Source organism: Chelonia mydas, chromosome 3 (assembly GCF_015237465.2).
Source record: "Chelonia mydas isolate rCheMyd1 chromosome 3, rCheMyd1.pri.v2, whole genome shotgun sequence".
NCBI lineage: Eukaryota > Metazoa > Chordata > Testudines > Cheloniidae > Chelonia > Chelonia mydas.
This window is the reverse complement of record NC_057851.1, coordinates 100,738,910-100,754,791: the sequence shown is the minus strand read 5'-3', so window position 1 is coordinate 100,754,791 and position 15,882 is coordinate 100,738,910. Positions and strand designations below refer to the sequence as shown.

The 15,882-nt window shown below is 39.7% G+C and overlaps 2 protein-coding genes across 30 annotated transcripts in view; one reads left to right on the top strand and one right to left on the bottom strand.

Moving 5' to 3' along the window:
• Window positions 1–7,758, top strand: part of MAP7 (microtubule associated protein 7) — a 199,590-nt gene extending 191,832 nt beyond the window's left edge. For 4 of the 29 annotated variants that reach the window (XM_043542992.1, XM_043543001.1, XM_043542982.1 and 1 more), the window contains 2 exons: window positions 3,518–3,750; window positions 5,708–7,276. In XM_043542992.1, coding sequence (XP_043398927.1) covers window positions 3,518–3,750; window positions 5,708–5,718 — 244 coding nt within the window. In that variant the 3' untranslated portion in view covers window positions 5,719–7,276. Of the gene's footprint in view, window positions 1–3,517; window positions 3,751–5,707; window positions 7,516–7,747 lie in introns of those variants that run through there. The other 25 variants (XM_043542986.1, XM_043542989.1, XM_043542985.1 and 22 more) reach the window with 14 other exon arrangements.
• Window positions 7,759–11,927: 4,169 nt separating this feature from the next.
• Window positions 11,928–15,882, bottom strand: part of LOC102935805 (vacuolar protein 8) — a 48,528-nt gene continuing 44,573 nt past the window's right edge. The window contains exons 13-14 of the mRNA XM_007058066.4: window positions 15,092–15,217; window positions 11,928–13,375 (exon numbers count right to left, since the gene is read on the bottom strand). Coding sequence (XP_007058128.3) covers window positions 13,254–13,375; window positions 15,092–15,217 — 248 coding nt within the window. The 3' untranslated portion in view covers window positions 11,928–13,253. The remainder of the gene's footprint in view (window positions 13,376–15,091; window positions 15,218–15,882) is intronic.

Here is a 15,882-nt window from a genome sequence, read left to right as displayed (position 1 = left end):
CCGTTTCTTTTTTTTACTATCATATCAGTACTCCTGCTTCCACCGTCATGTACCACCCTCGCAGGTCATTGCACTGGGCCAGTGCTTTGTTGTTACCATGTTAAGTCCAAGACAATCTCAAAAAAGGCACTACTAGGGACCAGTGACAGTCGGAAAGTACAGTCTTGTGAACCGCCTGAGCTGAAAAAGAATGCCGCTGGGTTTCCAGAGTTTATACATTTATACAGAGTTTATATTTCTCAGTCTGGCATGCTGTGGTATATCACCCTTTAAAACCCCTTAACTCTGATGACTATCTTGCCTTCCCCACATCTCCACCTCTTCATTACTGACCTGGTATGAGAGCCTGCTATCTCAGGAAATGGTAGAGCTAGAGCTAATGCTTTATCCAAAAACCTGGAGTCCGGCATCCAAGAAAGCATTAATCTCTATTTCTGATGGCTCTGCAGAAATAATGTTAATAAATCAGGCTACAGTCATTATTTAAGGTCTAGTATCTCCTAAGATCCAAATGCAGCCAGGTGTAGAAATATTTGGACAGATCACTACAAATGCTTTAAGGACCAGTAAACTTCTTGAGGCACTGCTCCTAGATGAGTGATGATAATTAAATCCTAAGTAATTCCACTTCATTCATGTTTACTTCTTTCATTAACTTTAAAATATCTATGAGGTCCAACCATAAGACCTTAATTATCACTTAGCCAAGCAATATCTATTTTACAGTAGCTCTTTTAATCTATCCTAAGTCAGACCTTCCATCACCCAATCAGCATTGTTGCTCTTCTCTGAACTTCCTCCAGTGTGTCTCCCTGGTACTGAAGTGTCCAGATCTAATGCAGTTTTGCTTTCTGAAGTGCTCCATCCATAATTGTGCCACTACGAATTTTTTTGCTTTTCACTTAAAATAATTGTGAAGAATTAAATACCTCCTTAGTGATTTAGTAAAGTAAAGGTCTAATGTAGATATCCAGAGGCAAGGTGTTATTTTGCAGTGACACTGATAGTGTCACTGCAGTTTTTATCTGTTTGCTTTATGTTCCTATCAATTTCTCTGTGCGTATTTACAACAACAACAACAAAAAGAATGAGTTTTTTCAAGTGCTCTCCATGTTATCCTAACTCCGCTCCCATTCAAGTTAATGGGATCAGAGTTAAGACCACAATTAAGCACATTTAATAATACCTAACTCTTTTATAGTACTTTACAAATGAGATCAGTATCATTATCCTGATTTTACAGATGGGGAAACTGAGGCATGGAGAAAGAAAGTGACTTCCCCAAGGTCTTCCAGCCAGCCATCGGCAAAACCAGGAATAGAACCCAGGTTTGCTGTCCAGTGTTCTATCCAATAGGCTACACTCCATCTCATTTAAGAATCCCACCTACCATGCCAACAAAGTGAGGAAGGGGGTGGTCTTCTCAGAGGATGGCTGGTTTGTGGCTGCGGCACTGGCCTGGCTCTCAAGACATCTGGGCTCAAATCCCTGATGTCCAGACTTCCTGTGTAATCCTAGTTAAATCACATAATCTCTCTGCCTCCGTTCCTCATGTATAGGATGAGGATACTTCACTTTTTCATGGGGATGCTGTGAAAAACCAATAAATAAAAAATGAACCATGTGCCAAGTGGAAGTTCATAAAAAGACTCTCAAACCTATAATCAACAGAAAACTTGGGCTGTAGTACTGAACCAACTGCTCAGACATGGCCTGAGACAATTGATAAGCCCTGTTAGACCTGGATGGAGTAAAAGAAATTCCAGAGATGTCAGACCGTGACATACAAATCTGGGCACTCTCAGCTGAGGTATTCCAGGAGATCTCAACAGCTGTGGTATGGTCCAAATAGAGAGGAGGTGCCTTAGGATGCCAGGACCTAAATTATTAAGGGTTTTATTATTAAGCTATACATCACTGTAAGTTTATATGATGTTTTATGGACAAATAAAGATCAATGCCTGTGCCCCAAGGAGCTTACAATTTAAGCCCCAGTGCTGCCATTCGCCCAATGAATAACACCATAATCCTCCTACATGGAGTGAGGGACCACTCAGTGCAAATGAGGGCGGCAGACTCAGATGTTAAAACAAAACATAATGCAGGATGGTGACAGACGCTGGGGTGTGTTTAAGCAGGAGAGAAGTTACAGAAACAAGATAACATGGAGGCTTAGGGGAATGATTCATCATGGTTCATCAGGGATTTTTGTTATTTTTAATACATTTACTTAGAGGGCAATATTAGGGTTGATTAGCCTCATAGAAGAGGCATATTTTACAGGGGGACTTGGAGAAGGAGAGGGCAGACACAGTCAAGAAGAGGGTTCCAGACATATGGGGAAGCAAGAAAGAAGGCCCAGATCTGAGTGAAAGACACTGAGGATGTTGGTATTGGCTTGGGCAGAGTGAATGGGGAGAAGGGCAGAGGGGTTGGATGGGGCAAAGATGGGCAGGGCCTGGAAGGTAAGGAGTAGGAGCTTGAAGATGATGATGAATCTGAAGGAGGACTGGATGGTCAAAGCAGCAGACACAATAAATGAGAGTCACATCTGGATGAACTGGGAGCAGATGTCGGGTAGATCAGAAAGAGAAGGTTGCAGCAGGACAAGAGCAAAGCCTGCAAAATTAGGGAATGGCAAGACATACTCAGATTCTGCAGGTCTTGCAAAGGAAAGTACTTGATATTATGAGGAGGAAAGGCTCTTGCAGTCTTAGAGAATGCCAGTCTCGATATTTGAGAAGTAAAGAGCAGAGAAAGGTAACAGATAAATACCTTAGAAGTACTAAAGGTTGGTAAATAAATAGGGTTGTACTACCATTTTTTCTCTTCAGTTTCTTTTTCGTGTGGGTCACTTACTGTAGCCATGATATGTCCATTGATACTATGGTGCAGCAGATTATGGCATACTTATGAGTAATACAAGGGTATAACATCACCGGGCTTAATGGGTACGAGGCCTATTCTGAAATAGGACACTTATTGAACAAAATTAGAATGCAGATTATCACTAGATATGGCTTATGTAACTTGATGTCTAGCTCTGCAATTAATGTTTAGTATAGTATACAATAAATCACTGTAGATGAATGCAGACTTCTCTTTTACTTATAATGTTGCTTTTACTTAATGCATTTCTTTCCAAGTGATTATTTTGGTTCCGACAGATCAACAGGAACATGTACACGTAAGTGTCATCCATCTTCAAGTGGTGGGTACGGCAGACAGTGGAGAGTCATTTTCTAAATTTGGATCTGGCCCTAAGAATTTTCCTAAACAAAATTCTTAGTTCTTAGGGAGAAAAGAAATGTGGATAATAAGGGTGAAGGCAAATGCTGAGCTCACTTGTTCACTGCTACCCCAAATACTGTACACACTGAATAATACCACAGTCTATGAAAACAAACGATCATTAATATGTCTGGATTGCTTAGTTTCAGCTCTTGACCAGCTGTGTCCCGGTACGCTGATAACGTACATTATTTGTAAGATATTTACTGATATTTTTTGCTTCCAGTAATCTCAACCCTGAAAGGGAACCCAATGAAAATGGAGTGTCTATGCAGAATGACAACTTTGAAGAGCTCATAAACTTACCCATTGGATCTAAACCATCCACACTGGATGCCTTGAACAATGATGGAAGCAATAGCCCTGAAATTCCTTTGAATCCAATTTTAGCCTTTGAAGATAAGGGGACTCTGGGGCCATTGCCTCAGGTAGATAGTGTTCAAACGCATCAAACAGCAGGTAGGTTTGCTTTGGACCATTAGAATCTGTAACATTTTGTAAACGAGAAAGACCATAGAGTCCCTAATTGATGTACATAACCAGATGGTTAATTTAAGCAGTTTAGATTGTAAGATATTTGGGGCAGAGAGCATGTCTTACTATGTGTTTGCAAAGCCATGTATACTTGCATAGTGCTATGTTGAACCATTATTGTTAACCTAACGTCAGGGGAAATAAGGGGTTCCTAGTAAATCTTTGCCTCGTGCGTATAGGGGTGTGAATAACAGTTGTTTCGGTTCACTGGCAATTCTGAAAAAAAAAATGGTTTCAGGTTGTCATGGATCCACAGGTCCATTGCTCTTGAATAGCTCTGGAACTGTCCCTGGGAGGACCCTTCATTGTGTCAGCCCCCTTAGGGTCACACACTCACTAGGGTAAGCCACTTGGGTTCACTGCCTCCTGGGACCGAGCCTCGGTGCTTTCCGCACCCCTGCTTCACACTGTGAGCTCCCTCCAGTGAGTCCACCTGAGTTGGACACCTGAGAGAGAAACTTGTACACCCAAAGGGAGCAATGCACCCCCAACTCCCTTAAATGGGAGTGACTCTTTAGTCAGCATTGTAAAAGCAGAAGGGTTTATTAGAGCTCTGGAACACCAAGTAGGAAGTCTTTAGTTAACATAGAGAACAGAAAGTTACAGCCTGGTCCATCTGGGTCAGTCCGGAGCCTTCTGACCCCTTCTTTGTCCCAGTCCAGAAGCTTCTCCTGTTTCCAGCAGCCCACACTTAACAACCCCACCTGGCCCCTCGTCACTTCTTTGTCCTTGTTCCTGGGCAAATATTGTCACCTTGCCCCCCTTCTTAGCCCTTTGTTCTCCAGCTGGTCACACCCAGCTGGCTTCCTGCAGTGGGTGGGCCATCCATGGTCGTTAGTTGCTAGGTGCCAAACGTCTGGGTAATTGGAGTGGCTGTTGTCTTCTCAGACTGTCCGTGGGCATGAGGGCCCAGACCCCAGGCAGCTAGGTCAGTCACACCTGGATCTCTGCAAAGAGTAAACAACCTTTCCCAACCCCCTCCACCTAGTTAAATATGCACCACACAAGGGAAACTGAGGCACACACCATATTCATACAAAATATGACATATTCTCATTCCGTCACACAGGTTCAACAAAGCGTTTTGTTTTAACAAAATTGAAATGTTTTGTTCCAACAAATCAAAATGATACATTTTGATATTGACTATTTTAAAATGGTTTGGATTATATCTTAATAAAAGTAAAGGAAATTTAGAAACAAAAAGTTGTTTTGACCAAAACAAATCAAAACATTTCAATTTGTTCAGATTTTTGCTCTTTTTATCTGAAACAATTCAGCGAAACACACAAATTCACAAAAATATTTGTGTTTCCGAAGGCTAAAATCTGCATGTTTTTGCCGTGAAACGTTTCAAATGAAAAATTTCACCCAGTTCCGCTCATGAGGATGTTTTATAAATGTTTGCACAATGCGCTTCGGAACAGGAGAGCCTTGCTGTGCCATAATTAGTTGCCACTGTCTTAGCAGCTTCTGAAGCAGCAATATGTTCCAGCTATCCAAATGGAAAGTTGTACCCCTCTTGTGGGGTTCTCTCTGTGGCATGGGGAAATGGTTACTGCCTTATATATGAGAGTACTGAATACCCTTCCCTAATAGAGCCTCCTGGTCATCGCATTAGCTCTGACGTTGATACTGAAGGCTTGGCTGCAGTAGCCGTCGCTGTAGATCTCTGTACAGAAGCAGACTAGAATTTTGTATGTATTGGGTATGAACTGAATAATCATCACAAGCTAAATCAGCTGCCTGCATTATTTCCTCCTTCCATGTATAGAAAATTTGAGCAGAAGGATCAGCCAATGAAAGTGCTGTTTAAATCCGCTTTTTAGATAAAAATTATTTCCATCTGCTAATCTGTCCTTTTTACTGCCTTTCATTATAGAAGTTATCTGACCGTTTCTTCTGAAGAGCCAAAGATGAAGTAAGCATCTCCGCTGCCTATGGAGTTCCTTCCATACTATGAAGGAGTGTTTTATTTTCTCTCTCCAGTTTTCTACAAAATTTGTGGGTATCTTTTTTTTGAAAGGACCTTAGTAAAACCAGCAGAAGAAGTGATGGAGAATAGACATGGATTATCTTTTTAATAGTTTTCACCACTAGAAAATCAGGCTTCATGTGCATTAGTTAAAATCGCTTTTTTCTGACAAGCTCCTTTTCGCAAATCAATATTTTCTGCATTCTTCAAGGCAAAAGGCACTGGACTCCTACAGTAATGAGCTGATTGGGGTAAAGGGCCTCATTTTTTTTTTTTTTGAAGAGGGGTGGTTGCTTTTAAAATTGGCGACTAATCTTCTACGTTTTACGGATCTAATACTTGAAAAATAAACATCTCCTTGCTCTACAAGTAGAGCTAATGGGAGGTTTCATTTAAACCTGTTGGTTTAAATATTATTGCAGAGAACTCTAATTATGGGGGCAAAATATAGGCTTCTGTATCAGGTTCTTGTAAATGTAACTTCTACATGGACGTTGTGTAAATTCAAATGTCACTACGATCTTCTTGCATTTTCTTTAAAAACACAAAGCGGAACAGGGTTTAAAATGTGAAAATTTGAAAGCGCTATTTTTTCATGGACAAGACGAAAACCTGTTGTTCTCCTAGATAATGTATTTATGAATTTTGTTCAGTACAAAAATAAATCATTTAATGGAATAAATTAGAAAAATGTGGTAAAACAATATTGCAAACTTGATTTTGTTCACTGAATTCATGTCCATGGTATGATAAAAGGTACACATGCAGACACACAGAAAAATCCCCCCTTTTTTTTTTTAGTCCTGTAAATTGCTGCTGTTCCCAGTAATGGAGGGATCTTTCTTTGTCTTATCAAATTGTGACACTCTGTGAACTTAAATACTGATTTGGGGGTAAGAAAGGGAGGGGTTTTTTGGGGGGCTCATTTCAGAACAAATGGAAAATGATGCATGTTTGTACTTTTTATTTGTTTAATGTCCATTTTTTAAAATGCAGTACACTTTATTACCAGATAATGACTTGAATGTTATCATTCCTCTTTAGTCCACTGACATCCATTTTTCACTTTCAGCATTCCACACTTGTCACTTTTTTGCTGCTACCAAGCTTGACTGAAAAATCTTGTACTTTTTGCTTTTATAAACAGCGCTCTTAATGACAGAAATTACTACTTAAGTGCTGTGCGTGAGAGACGTTACCGGGGCACTGATTGAAATCAATGGGACAGATCTTCAGCTTGGGTAAATTGAGATCCAGGGAGCTATAACATTTTACACCTGCTGGAGATCTGCCCCAATGAGGTTCCTTTGATTAACTCCTTTGGGCACTGCATCAGGCCCATAATGAGCAACACTGGGGCAAGTTTGTTATCAAAGGGAAGCTCAGTTTAAGGTAAGACCTGAAAGAATTCTATGAAGAGTGTTTTGAAGCATTGACTTTCCACAGCTACAGGGTGCGTGTCTTCTCAAAAAGGAGATTGGATAAATCTACTGGTAATTCATAAGATGATACTTCATCTCCCCGATTATATGGGGGGGAAAGCCATTCAGTCAGAATGTTTTAGAAATAGTTTGATTTAGTAAAATGAACTGGATTCGTTTTCAGCTTTCTTTACAGTTCTCCATGTACATAACCATTATATTTAAAAATATGTCCAGAATATATAGGTGTTATTTCTTTTAATCTATATAGTATCTAAGACCAAATAAAATTTGTTTGGAATATTTGTACTTTTATATTTTGGTTATCTTGTTACATTAGTTTTATCTAGGGAGCAGTTTACGCTTGAAAATTGTTCTAGCTACTCTTCACTTATTTGTGACTGTTTGGTTTTCTCTCATCTGTTTATTAGGCAAGTAGCACAGGATCATTTATAAGTAGGGATGGACCAAGGAGTTGCTATTTGGATCTAGATTAAAATTATGTTTAAAACAGGGATTGGATTAGGATTCAAGTTTGATGGCCTTGAGATCACATGAATGGTACTCATGAGATTTCAGACCAAAAACTCTGATACAGCATTGAAATCAATAAGATTTAAGAACATGCTTAAAGTTAAGCCGTTCTTAAGTACTTTGCCAAACTGGAACTATAGTGAAAAGAGTTCTCACGAAATGTATTCGATATCTAAACCAGAACTAGAAAAAAGTCCCTTTTTGCTGTAGGGTCTGACCTGGAACCAAAACTATAAGGGTAGATTCAGATCTGGGCATTTGGATCAAAATAACTGACAAAAAAAATTCATCGGGTTTGAGATTTGAAGTCCTGGTTTTGACCCACCTTCATCTGAAAACAGAAGATTTTAAATGGAGGAAAAAGTCAGTCTTCTTTAAAATATTGTTTTTTGTTACTAGACCATAGTATCAAATGTAGGTGGGCATGGGATATAATGGTGTCAGCTTTGTAGACCGTTACTGTAACAGTTATAACCATCTGCACAGTCAGGGGCTGTTTGACTATTCCAGGATGGTAGAATTAGGAGTTGTAAAAGTCTTACTTACATTAAAATAATAACAAGCATTATGAAGTGGAGAGTCATAAATTTTCATATTGTTGGGAATTGAAAATATTCACCTCATCGCCTCAGTCAGTAGTTCATTGTGCCACAATCAAGTGCTCTGTAGCAAATTTGTCCATGACATTAAGCACTGCATCACAAATACAGATTTAGTCATCAAGTTTCAGTTTCTTACATTCTTTTCTCTTCACTTTTTTATCTCATTCCTAACGGGAAATGCCCTATTTTACTTCTTGCCAAAGTCTTAAACAATGTTTCCAGTTCGGTAGAATTCCCAAATAAATAGAAGAATACTGGTTTAGGCTTCCAAGTAAGGCTGTGGAATCTCTCATCAGAGGGTTTTTAAGAACAGGTTAGACAAACATCTGTCAGGGATGGTCTTGATATACTTGGTCCTGCCTCAGCATGGGAGACTGGACTAGATGCCCTCTCGAGGTTGCTTCCAGGCCTACATTTCTGTGATTCTATGAAAAACAGATAAAAGAACAGATTCTAATTTTATCACAGGTTTGCAAAGTGAACTGTATTTAGGCTTGGAAGGATGAGATTTTTATCGGTAATTGTTAGTAAATGTCGATTTCACCGTATGCAGTGTTGTTGTAGTCGTGTTGCTCCCGGGATATTCGAAAGACAAGGGTGGGGAAGGAATGTCTTTTATTGGACCAACTTCTGCTGGTGAGAGAGACCAACTCTCCAGCTTACACAGAGCTCTTCTTCAGGTCTGGGAAATGTACTTAGAGTGTCACAGCTAAATACAGGATGGAACAGATTTTTTAGCATAAATAGTTAACATACATTTCAAGGAACCATTCAAGGTGAAATGGCCCATTAACACTCCTCTAGTAATAGGGAGGAAAGGAAGGGGAGGGCTGTTAGTGAGATATAGATTGGATTTATGGCTTATTACAACAGTGTCTCTATTCAGTCCATGATTTTTAGTATCTAGCAAAGTTATGAATTTAAGCTCCCAGGCTGGTCTTTTGAAAAAGTGTTGTGCAGTTTTCCTTTGAGGAGGAGGAGGACTGATTGGTCAGATATCGAGGGATTGCTTTGTGGAGAAAATGTTGCCGCACAGGAGATAGGGTGTTTTTGTCTTTTTATCATTTTCCTGCGTGAGTTCATTCGAGAGCATCATGACTGTCTGGTTTCACCCACGTAGTTGTTGTTGGGGCATTTAATGCACTGCATGAGGTACACCACGTGTTGTGATAGGCATGTCTTTGGACCCATGGATCTTGAAAGGTGTGTTGCGGGGAGTGTTAATCATTGTGGCAGTGGAGATACGTCTGCAGGTTTTGCATCTGTTGTTCTGGCAGGGTCTGGTGCCGCGTTGAGTTGGTGTGTCTTGGTCTGTGGGGAGTTTGCTTCTGATGATGTGTTTGGAGAGGTTGGGGATTGTATGAAGGCCAGAAGATGGAGTTTGATGATACCCTCTATGGATTCCTGTGTGCTAAGCAACAACTAGGGGTGTGCTGTCAGAGGAGGGTTTATTTCTGTATTGAAATAGGTTCTCTTGGTGTATTGGGGTGGCCCATTCCATGATGCGATCTACTTCTCTGGTGGAGTGTCCCTATTTGGTGAAGGAGGGGTTAAGGTGTATATCCCGGACTTTCTCCTCAGAGCACATTCTGAAATATCTGAGTGCCTGGCTGTAGATAACAGATTTTTGGTATTTTTGGGGTGGTTACTGGATCTGTGAGGGCAGATATAGTGATCCATGGGTTTCTTGTATACAGCTGTATGGAGGGTTTCATTGTTGAAGCTGAGTGTGGTGTCCAAGAAGTTGATGCTAGTGTAAGAGCGTTCCAGAGAGAGTTTAATGAATGGGTGGTGGTTGTTGAAGGTGTGGTGAGGAGTGGAGTTTGGAATACTAAAGCTGTAGTAATAGTCACAGGGAAGAAGTCATATGATGGGTGGGGCAACTCATCCCAGTATTGGTGCTAGGGTCATCAGAGAGACTGAAGGGCGGTAGCTTGTACTACCCCTACTTAGGGGGGCTTCTGGATCTGCTTCAGCTCCTGGTACAAGTTTGGCCAGCACTCTGAGGTGCTTTAAGCCATACCTCCACTGCCATATACTCCGTGAGCTGTGTGGCAGTGGAGAATCGCTAGGGAACAGGGACTGCACCAGGCACACCTACCCCCGCCCAGGTCCCTGCAGAACACCCCCAATGCATCACCTGTGCTAGGTGCTCCTGCAAAGCTGGGTCTACACCTGTCAGGAAGGGCTTTCCACCCAGTGGTATTCACCACAGGGGCTCATGCTTGGCAATGCTTCATTTGCACCAGTTTTGCTAGCTAAAGGAACAATAATGATTGTTTGAATTTGGTCCAAACCACTTTCTAAAGTTAAGAGCAAGTCACCAGCCATGGCAATGGTTTGTTCACACTTTAGCTAGTACTAACCATAAAAAAGATGAATAACTTTGTTGCTTCCTCTTACACAAACAAATAGGGTTGCATGAAAAATCCCTTCTTCTGTAGGAAGCCATGGTTCAAGTATATTCTTCTTCAAGCTATACATCTTCCAGGAGTCTCAACACAGAGTCAGCGTTCTCAGCAAGATTTTCAACCTGAGTTGTCATGCATGGGAATTCATGTAAGAGCATGTGGTGCTTCCCAGAGGTACCCAGAGCTGTATGGCTCCTCTCTACCACTTGCCTGTAGCATGAGGAAGCCTTGTCTGTACCTGCGAGGGGTCAGTTACCCAACTCCACCAGCCACTAGCAACACAAGCCCTCCCCTCTTAACCTATGCAGACTCTGGTGTCCCTCTGCAGGTTAGTGATAGGCACACCCAAGCATCCCGCTGGAGTATCCCACCCCTTTTCCACTGGACACTCACAGAATTCACAGATCCACTGTTCCCAAAGGAACAGTACACCCCAGCGTACCAGTTTTGTCTTTGGATCACCATTCTCCTTAACACATAGCACTTAGATATGTTTATAATGAAAACAAGTGTATTTATTTAACAAAGCATAGAGATTCTTTACAAGATTGCACTTGTACGTACACACACACACAGATAAATATAAAAAGACTGTGTGTGTGTGTGTGTGTGTATATATATACACACACACACGTATATAAAAATCCCAAATGAAGGAGAAACTTTCCAGCATTCATGGTAAGCAACTTTGCTGAACACATGTGGGAGCAAATGTTCAGCAGAACAGTGGCACAGAACTCTTACATCCCTCCATCCAGTACAGTTATTCCCACAGCTTAAACAGTTAAAAAGCTCTGGTACCATTTAAGCTTTTTTAAATCTCTGGGTATGCATACCTGCTGAGAGGTGGTCCAAACAGGTGCTGGGATATACTACAGTCCTTCTAAAGATTGCATCTGATGACATTTGTTGTGAAATTTATAACTGCAGCCTCAAAGCCTAGAGGAAGAGGGTGTTTTCTCCAAAATTCTACTTCAACTAAGAACGTTCAAAATGTTGGAGTGACAATTTTGGAATTGTGGTTTTGTTACCCAAAGCATGCCATGGAAAATTGACTTGTGCATGTTCTCTGATTGTAAAATGAAAGTTGCATAATCCAACTGAACCATCCTTAACAAAATAGCATGATGCCTGGCCATTCTATTGTACTAATTCTCCAGTATAATGCCATAAAAATTAGCAGTGATTCAGTTGAACACTCACCACTAAATGTAACGTTGATTATAAACCTAGTACCAACTCTCTGTATATTTCAGTTTGTCTAGTAAATGCTCAGCTGATTTACAGTCACTAATTTTATGACATGCTTAAGCATGGACATATTTGTAAAACTCCAGACTTTACTTAACCACTCAGGTACAAATTCTGCCTTCAGGTAATCAAATGCAACCCACAAAGACTTATGTGGGATTTATATACAGTTACATGAAGGCAAAATTTAGCCTTAAATCATAGCAGTTAACTAACACAAGACAACTTGAATTCTGTCATCAATCTCCAATGGTTTTTTATAAGCTCTCCATGCCCCATTCTTAAAAAAAATTAACAACACTCACACACAAATACAGCAATGCTTTTGGTGCCTTAAATAGACTAGCTTGTGCATGTTACATTTTCCTGAAAAAGCACAGTTTAGACATGCTACAAGGTGGGGGTTTTGTTTATTTGTTTTGGGGGGGGGGGTTAGGAAGGGGAGACAATATGTCCATGTTAACTGTTATATTTCAAACACAATCCATACAATGGGCATGATTGTTATTTACCCTAAGGCCCCTTACCCTGACATTGTAGTATGAAAGTGTGGTAGTTTGGATGACACCCAACCCCAGTGAGTTCATTACTCTATTTATTACTAATTACTATCATTTTCTTCCTCTGAGTTCACTGTTCTTCACTAGTGAACATGTTGCCCTTTACATCTTTCATATTCTAATTCCAGTGCTCTTTCTCTTTAGTTAGGTAGCTCCAGGCACTTTAGTGATATGGGTACTATGAAATAATGAATACAGACACTGAATAGTAATAGAATATTGTTAATATCAAAGAGCATAGCATAGTTTGCATATACAAATATGTGTTTGGAGGAATGTGTGTTTAATAAAACCTGGTTTTTACATAAATAAAACCTCACACACACACTGCTTACTGTGTGTTCAAAAAGATACATGCAAAGTTTAGATAGTATTGGGTATTTTATCAGCCATGTACCTGGTAGGAATGTAGGTGTAGCCATTAAACATTTTAATAGAGTAAGTTGACATGTTTTTTTCAAACCTTTTTATAGACCGTACTGATTTCCATTATCAAAACATTAAGGCCGTATAAAGTACATGATTCCACCGGGTCATTATGTGTTGGGTGGAACTGCAAGTGGTAGGAAAATATTGACTATGAGAAGTAATAACAAAAAAACAAACAAAAAAAAAGTTACCCTTTCTGAGGGATCAGGCTGGGATAGCATTTCATGAGGTGAGTAAATAAAATGTTAACTGCCTTTGCGGCTGATAACCATCTTAAGGAGCTCCTGAGTTTCTTCTGTCTGTTGACGGATTTGCTCAAGATGCTCTATCAATTGACTCTGGCTGAATGCAGATGAAAATTCTGGATCTGAGAACAGAGGAAAACCAGGGTATGATTGTCCAGCCCACATAACTGAAGTGGTTTATTCACACACACATTCTTCCCTTAAAATTTCTTTAGAAATTAGATTTTTTTGTTTTGTTTGCACACTGGATAGAAAGGTACGCAGTTGAGTCATTATTCATGATACAAATGCACTATAGTTTCCCATAAACTCCATCCTATGTAAACAATATCTCCTTACCACACAAGGGAGAATGATGACTCTATCGTTAGCCATCTGAGCACTGGGCCTTCTGCATCAGTGGAAAGTAGCACACAAACCTTCCCACAAAGGTGAGGAGCTGAGTCCAGTGTTGAATACAGCCTCCCACATAACAGCAAAGAAGGAAACAACTAGGCTGCTGAACTGGCTGACAGTTCCTATTGTTTTGTTTTTTACTATTTTGGAAGCAATTCTTTCAACTTCTTTCTACTTCCCCATCTCCCCAAAATACTATAAAAATGTTAAGGGGCTCAGTCAAAACTAGTAGCCCTAATTTATGAGACCTACTAGTTTTAGTTTGGTTTGGTAGGCGTTCCTGATCAGACATTTGAGAACAGAACAGTGGTACCTTTCAGCAGTCTACATGCCAAGTAGTTTGAATTTTCTGCATATAGCAATCCTCGTTTCGCATAATTGGGTAGATGTGGAGAAAGGCTTGTTGCTAAGCCAAGTAATATTTTAGGCCCATCAGCCTGGAAAAATGTCCATAAATAAAAAAGCAAAATGGTGGTAAAGACAGACCATTATTCATTCTCTCAGCTCTTGTGCTAAGGATAATAATTTACTGCGAATGAGTGAAAATGTAATGAACAAGCACTAACCAGGAGGTTATTGGGTGTGTTCTTTGTCCATTTTGACATTTTTCTAAGACAAAGAGCAAGTCCGGTTCCATCTGGGCAAATATCCATACACAGAGTTTCTATTTCCCATTGACTGGCTATACTGTCCCAATAAAGCCTATTCCATTTTCAAAAAGTAAAATGGCACCAGTTTGCCTTTATTTTAGAAAAATCATTTTGGTAAGTGTGTCTTAAAAGAGCCAAGGTAATTGCTACCCATGAGGCTACTCTCTGTCTCTCTCTCTGATTCAGTGAATAGAGCTAATCCCCAGTAGGCAGTAGCACTGTCAGTTACACTTACTGTATGCAACGCTTTTTTACCAGGCAGTGACTGTATTACTTCGATATGAGTGGACTGGGCAGAATTCAATTTTTATTTCTTGGTTATTTTGACAGGTAATATCAATTTTTTTTAATGATTGATTTATAGTTTGTTGTGCAAAATTCTGGGGTTTAGACATTTTATTTTTATTGATTTCAATGTTTACGGTTGCAGGAAATGATGGGGGAGGGTCAAATAGTTATTATTTAATGACAGTCACCGTTGAGATTCAAAAAGTTAAAACTTTATAATGGTTAAAACACAAATTGTCAATATCACATGTCAAAATGTATAAAGTAAATTTCCTTAAATCAAACTCCAATAATTTCTCAAACAGCATTTATCTTTCTTTGCTTATCTGTAAATTATGATTATTATCTCTGCTAATAATTTTTTCATTGGTTTGTGTGCACAGCAAAATCAACATTTACTGATAAAAATCTAATCCTTCCAAGCCTGGATATGAGCAGTTAGGATTGAGCTGTGCCTTGCAGTCTAGGTACTGATAGTGAGCACTGTTGAATCAAGGGACATACCTTCCAGTAGTTTGCCCAGTGTAGAAATTCCCAGCTGCTGAAAGCGAATCTCTTGGTGGTTGAGAAAATTCATGAGGTAGCGTTGGACTTCCTCCATGTGGCATTTCAGCAGAGACCTCACTTTATCTACATCAATGGGGGTAGGGTGAGAGAGGCAGAAACAATTTAAAGTGAACACTTATTTGTTATGGGTTTCATAAGGCAACATTTTTAATCAAATGAGGAATTTGATACTATTTCAAAATGTGTGTTGACTCAGCTATTTCCTCTCCCCTTTCCAACTACACATTGTGTTCCAATTTTAATGGATAATAAAATAAATGTTATAAACCCATTAGTGTCAATAATATTGCAGTTAAAATTGTATGCAAGGTTTCTACTGACCCGGCTGCTGCCCTAGGAGCCTGATATACGGTACTTGTAGAGTGTACTTCTCAAACTATTGATCAGCCTTTCACACTCTCACCTAGTCTGTAAATATTTCAAAAGCTCCGTGCATGGTTAGTGCTTGCAGGCAGCATTTGTTTCTCTGGATAAGATTCTTCTTTAGTGTAAGATGTTTGATGTGGGGATTGAAGTAGGTTTGAATTTTTTCCCTTGCTAGAAACTTTCATTCCAGACTCTAATATCTGTCAGGTCAGAGTGGGAGAGAATTTGGAATTTAACTACCCCTTTCATTGGAGAGAGGTGTCGAATAAGATTGAATATTTTTGCTCCATTTCTGTTGTTTATATAATATATATAAATCCTATTTTGGAAGTTGAAAAGATCTAAATTTTATGGAGCAAGTA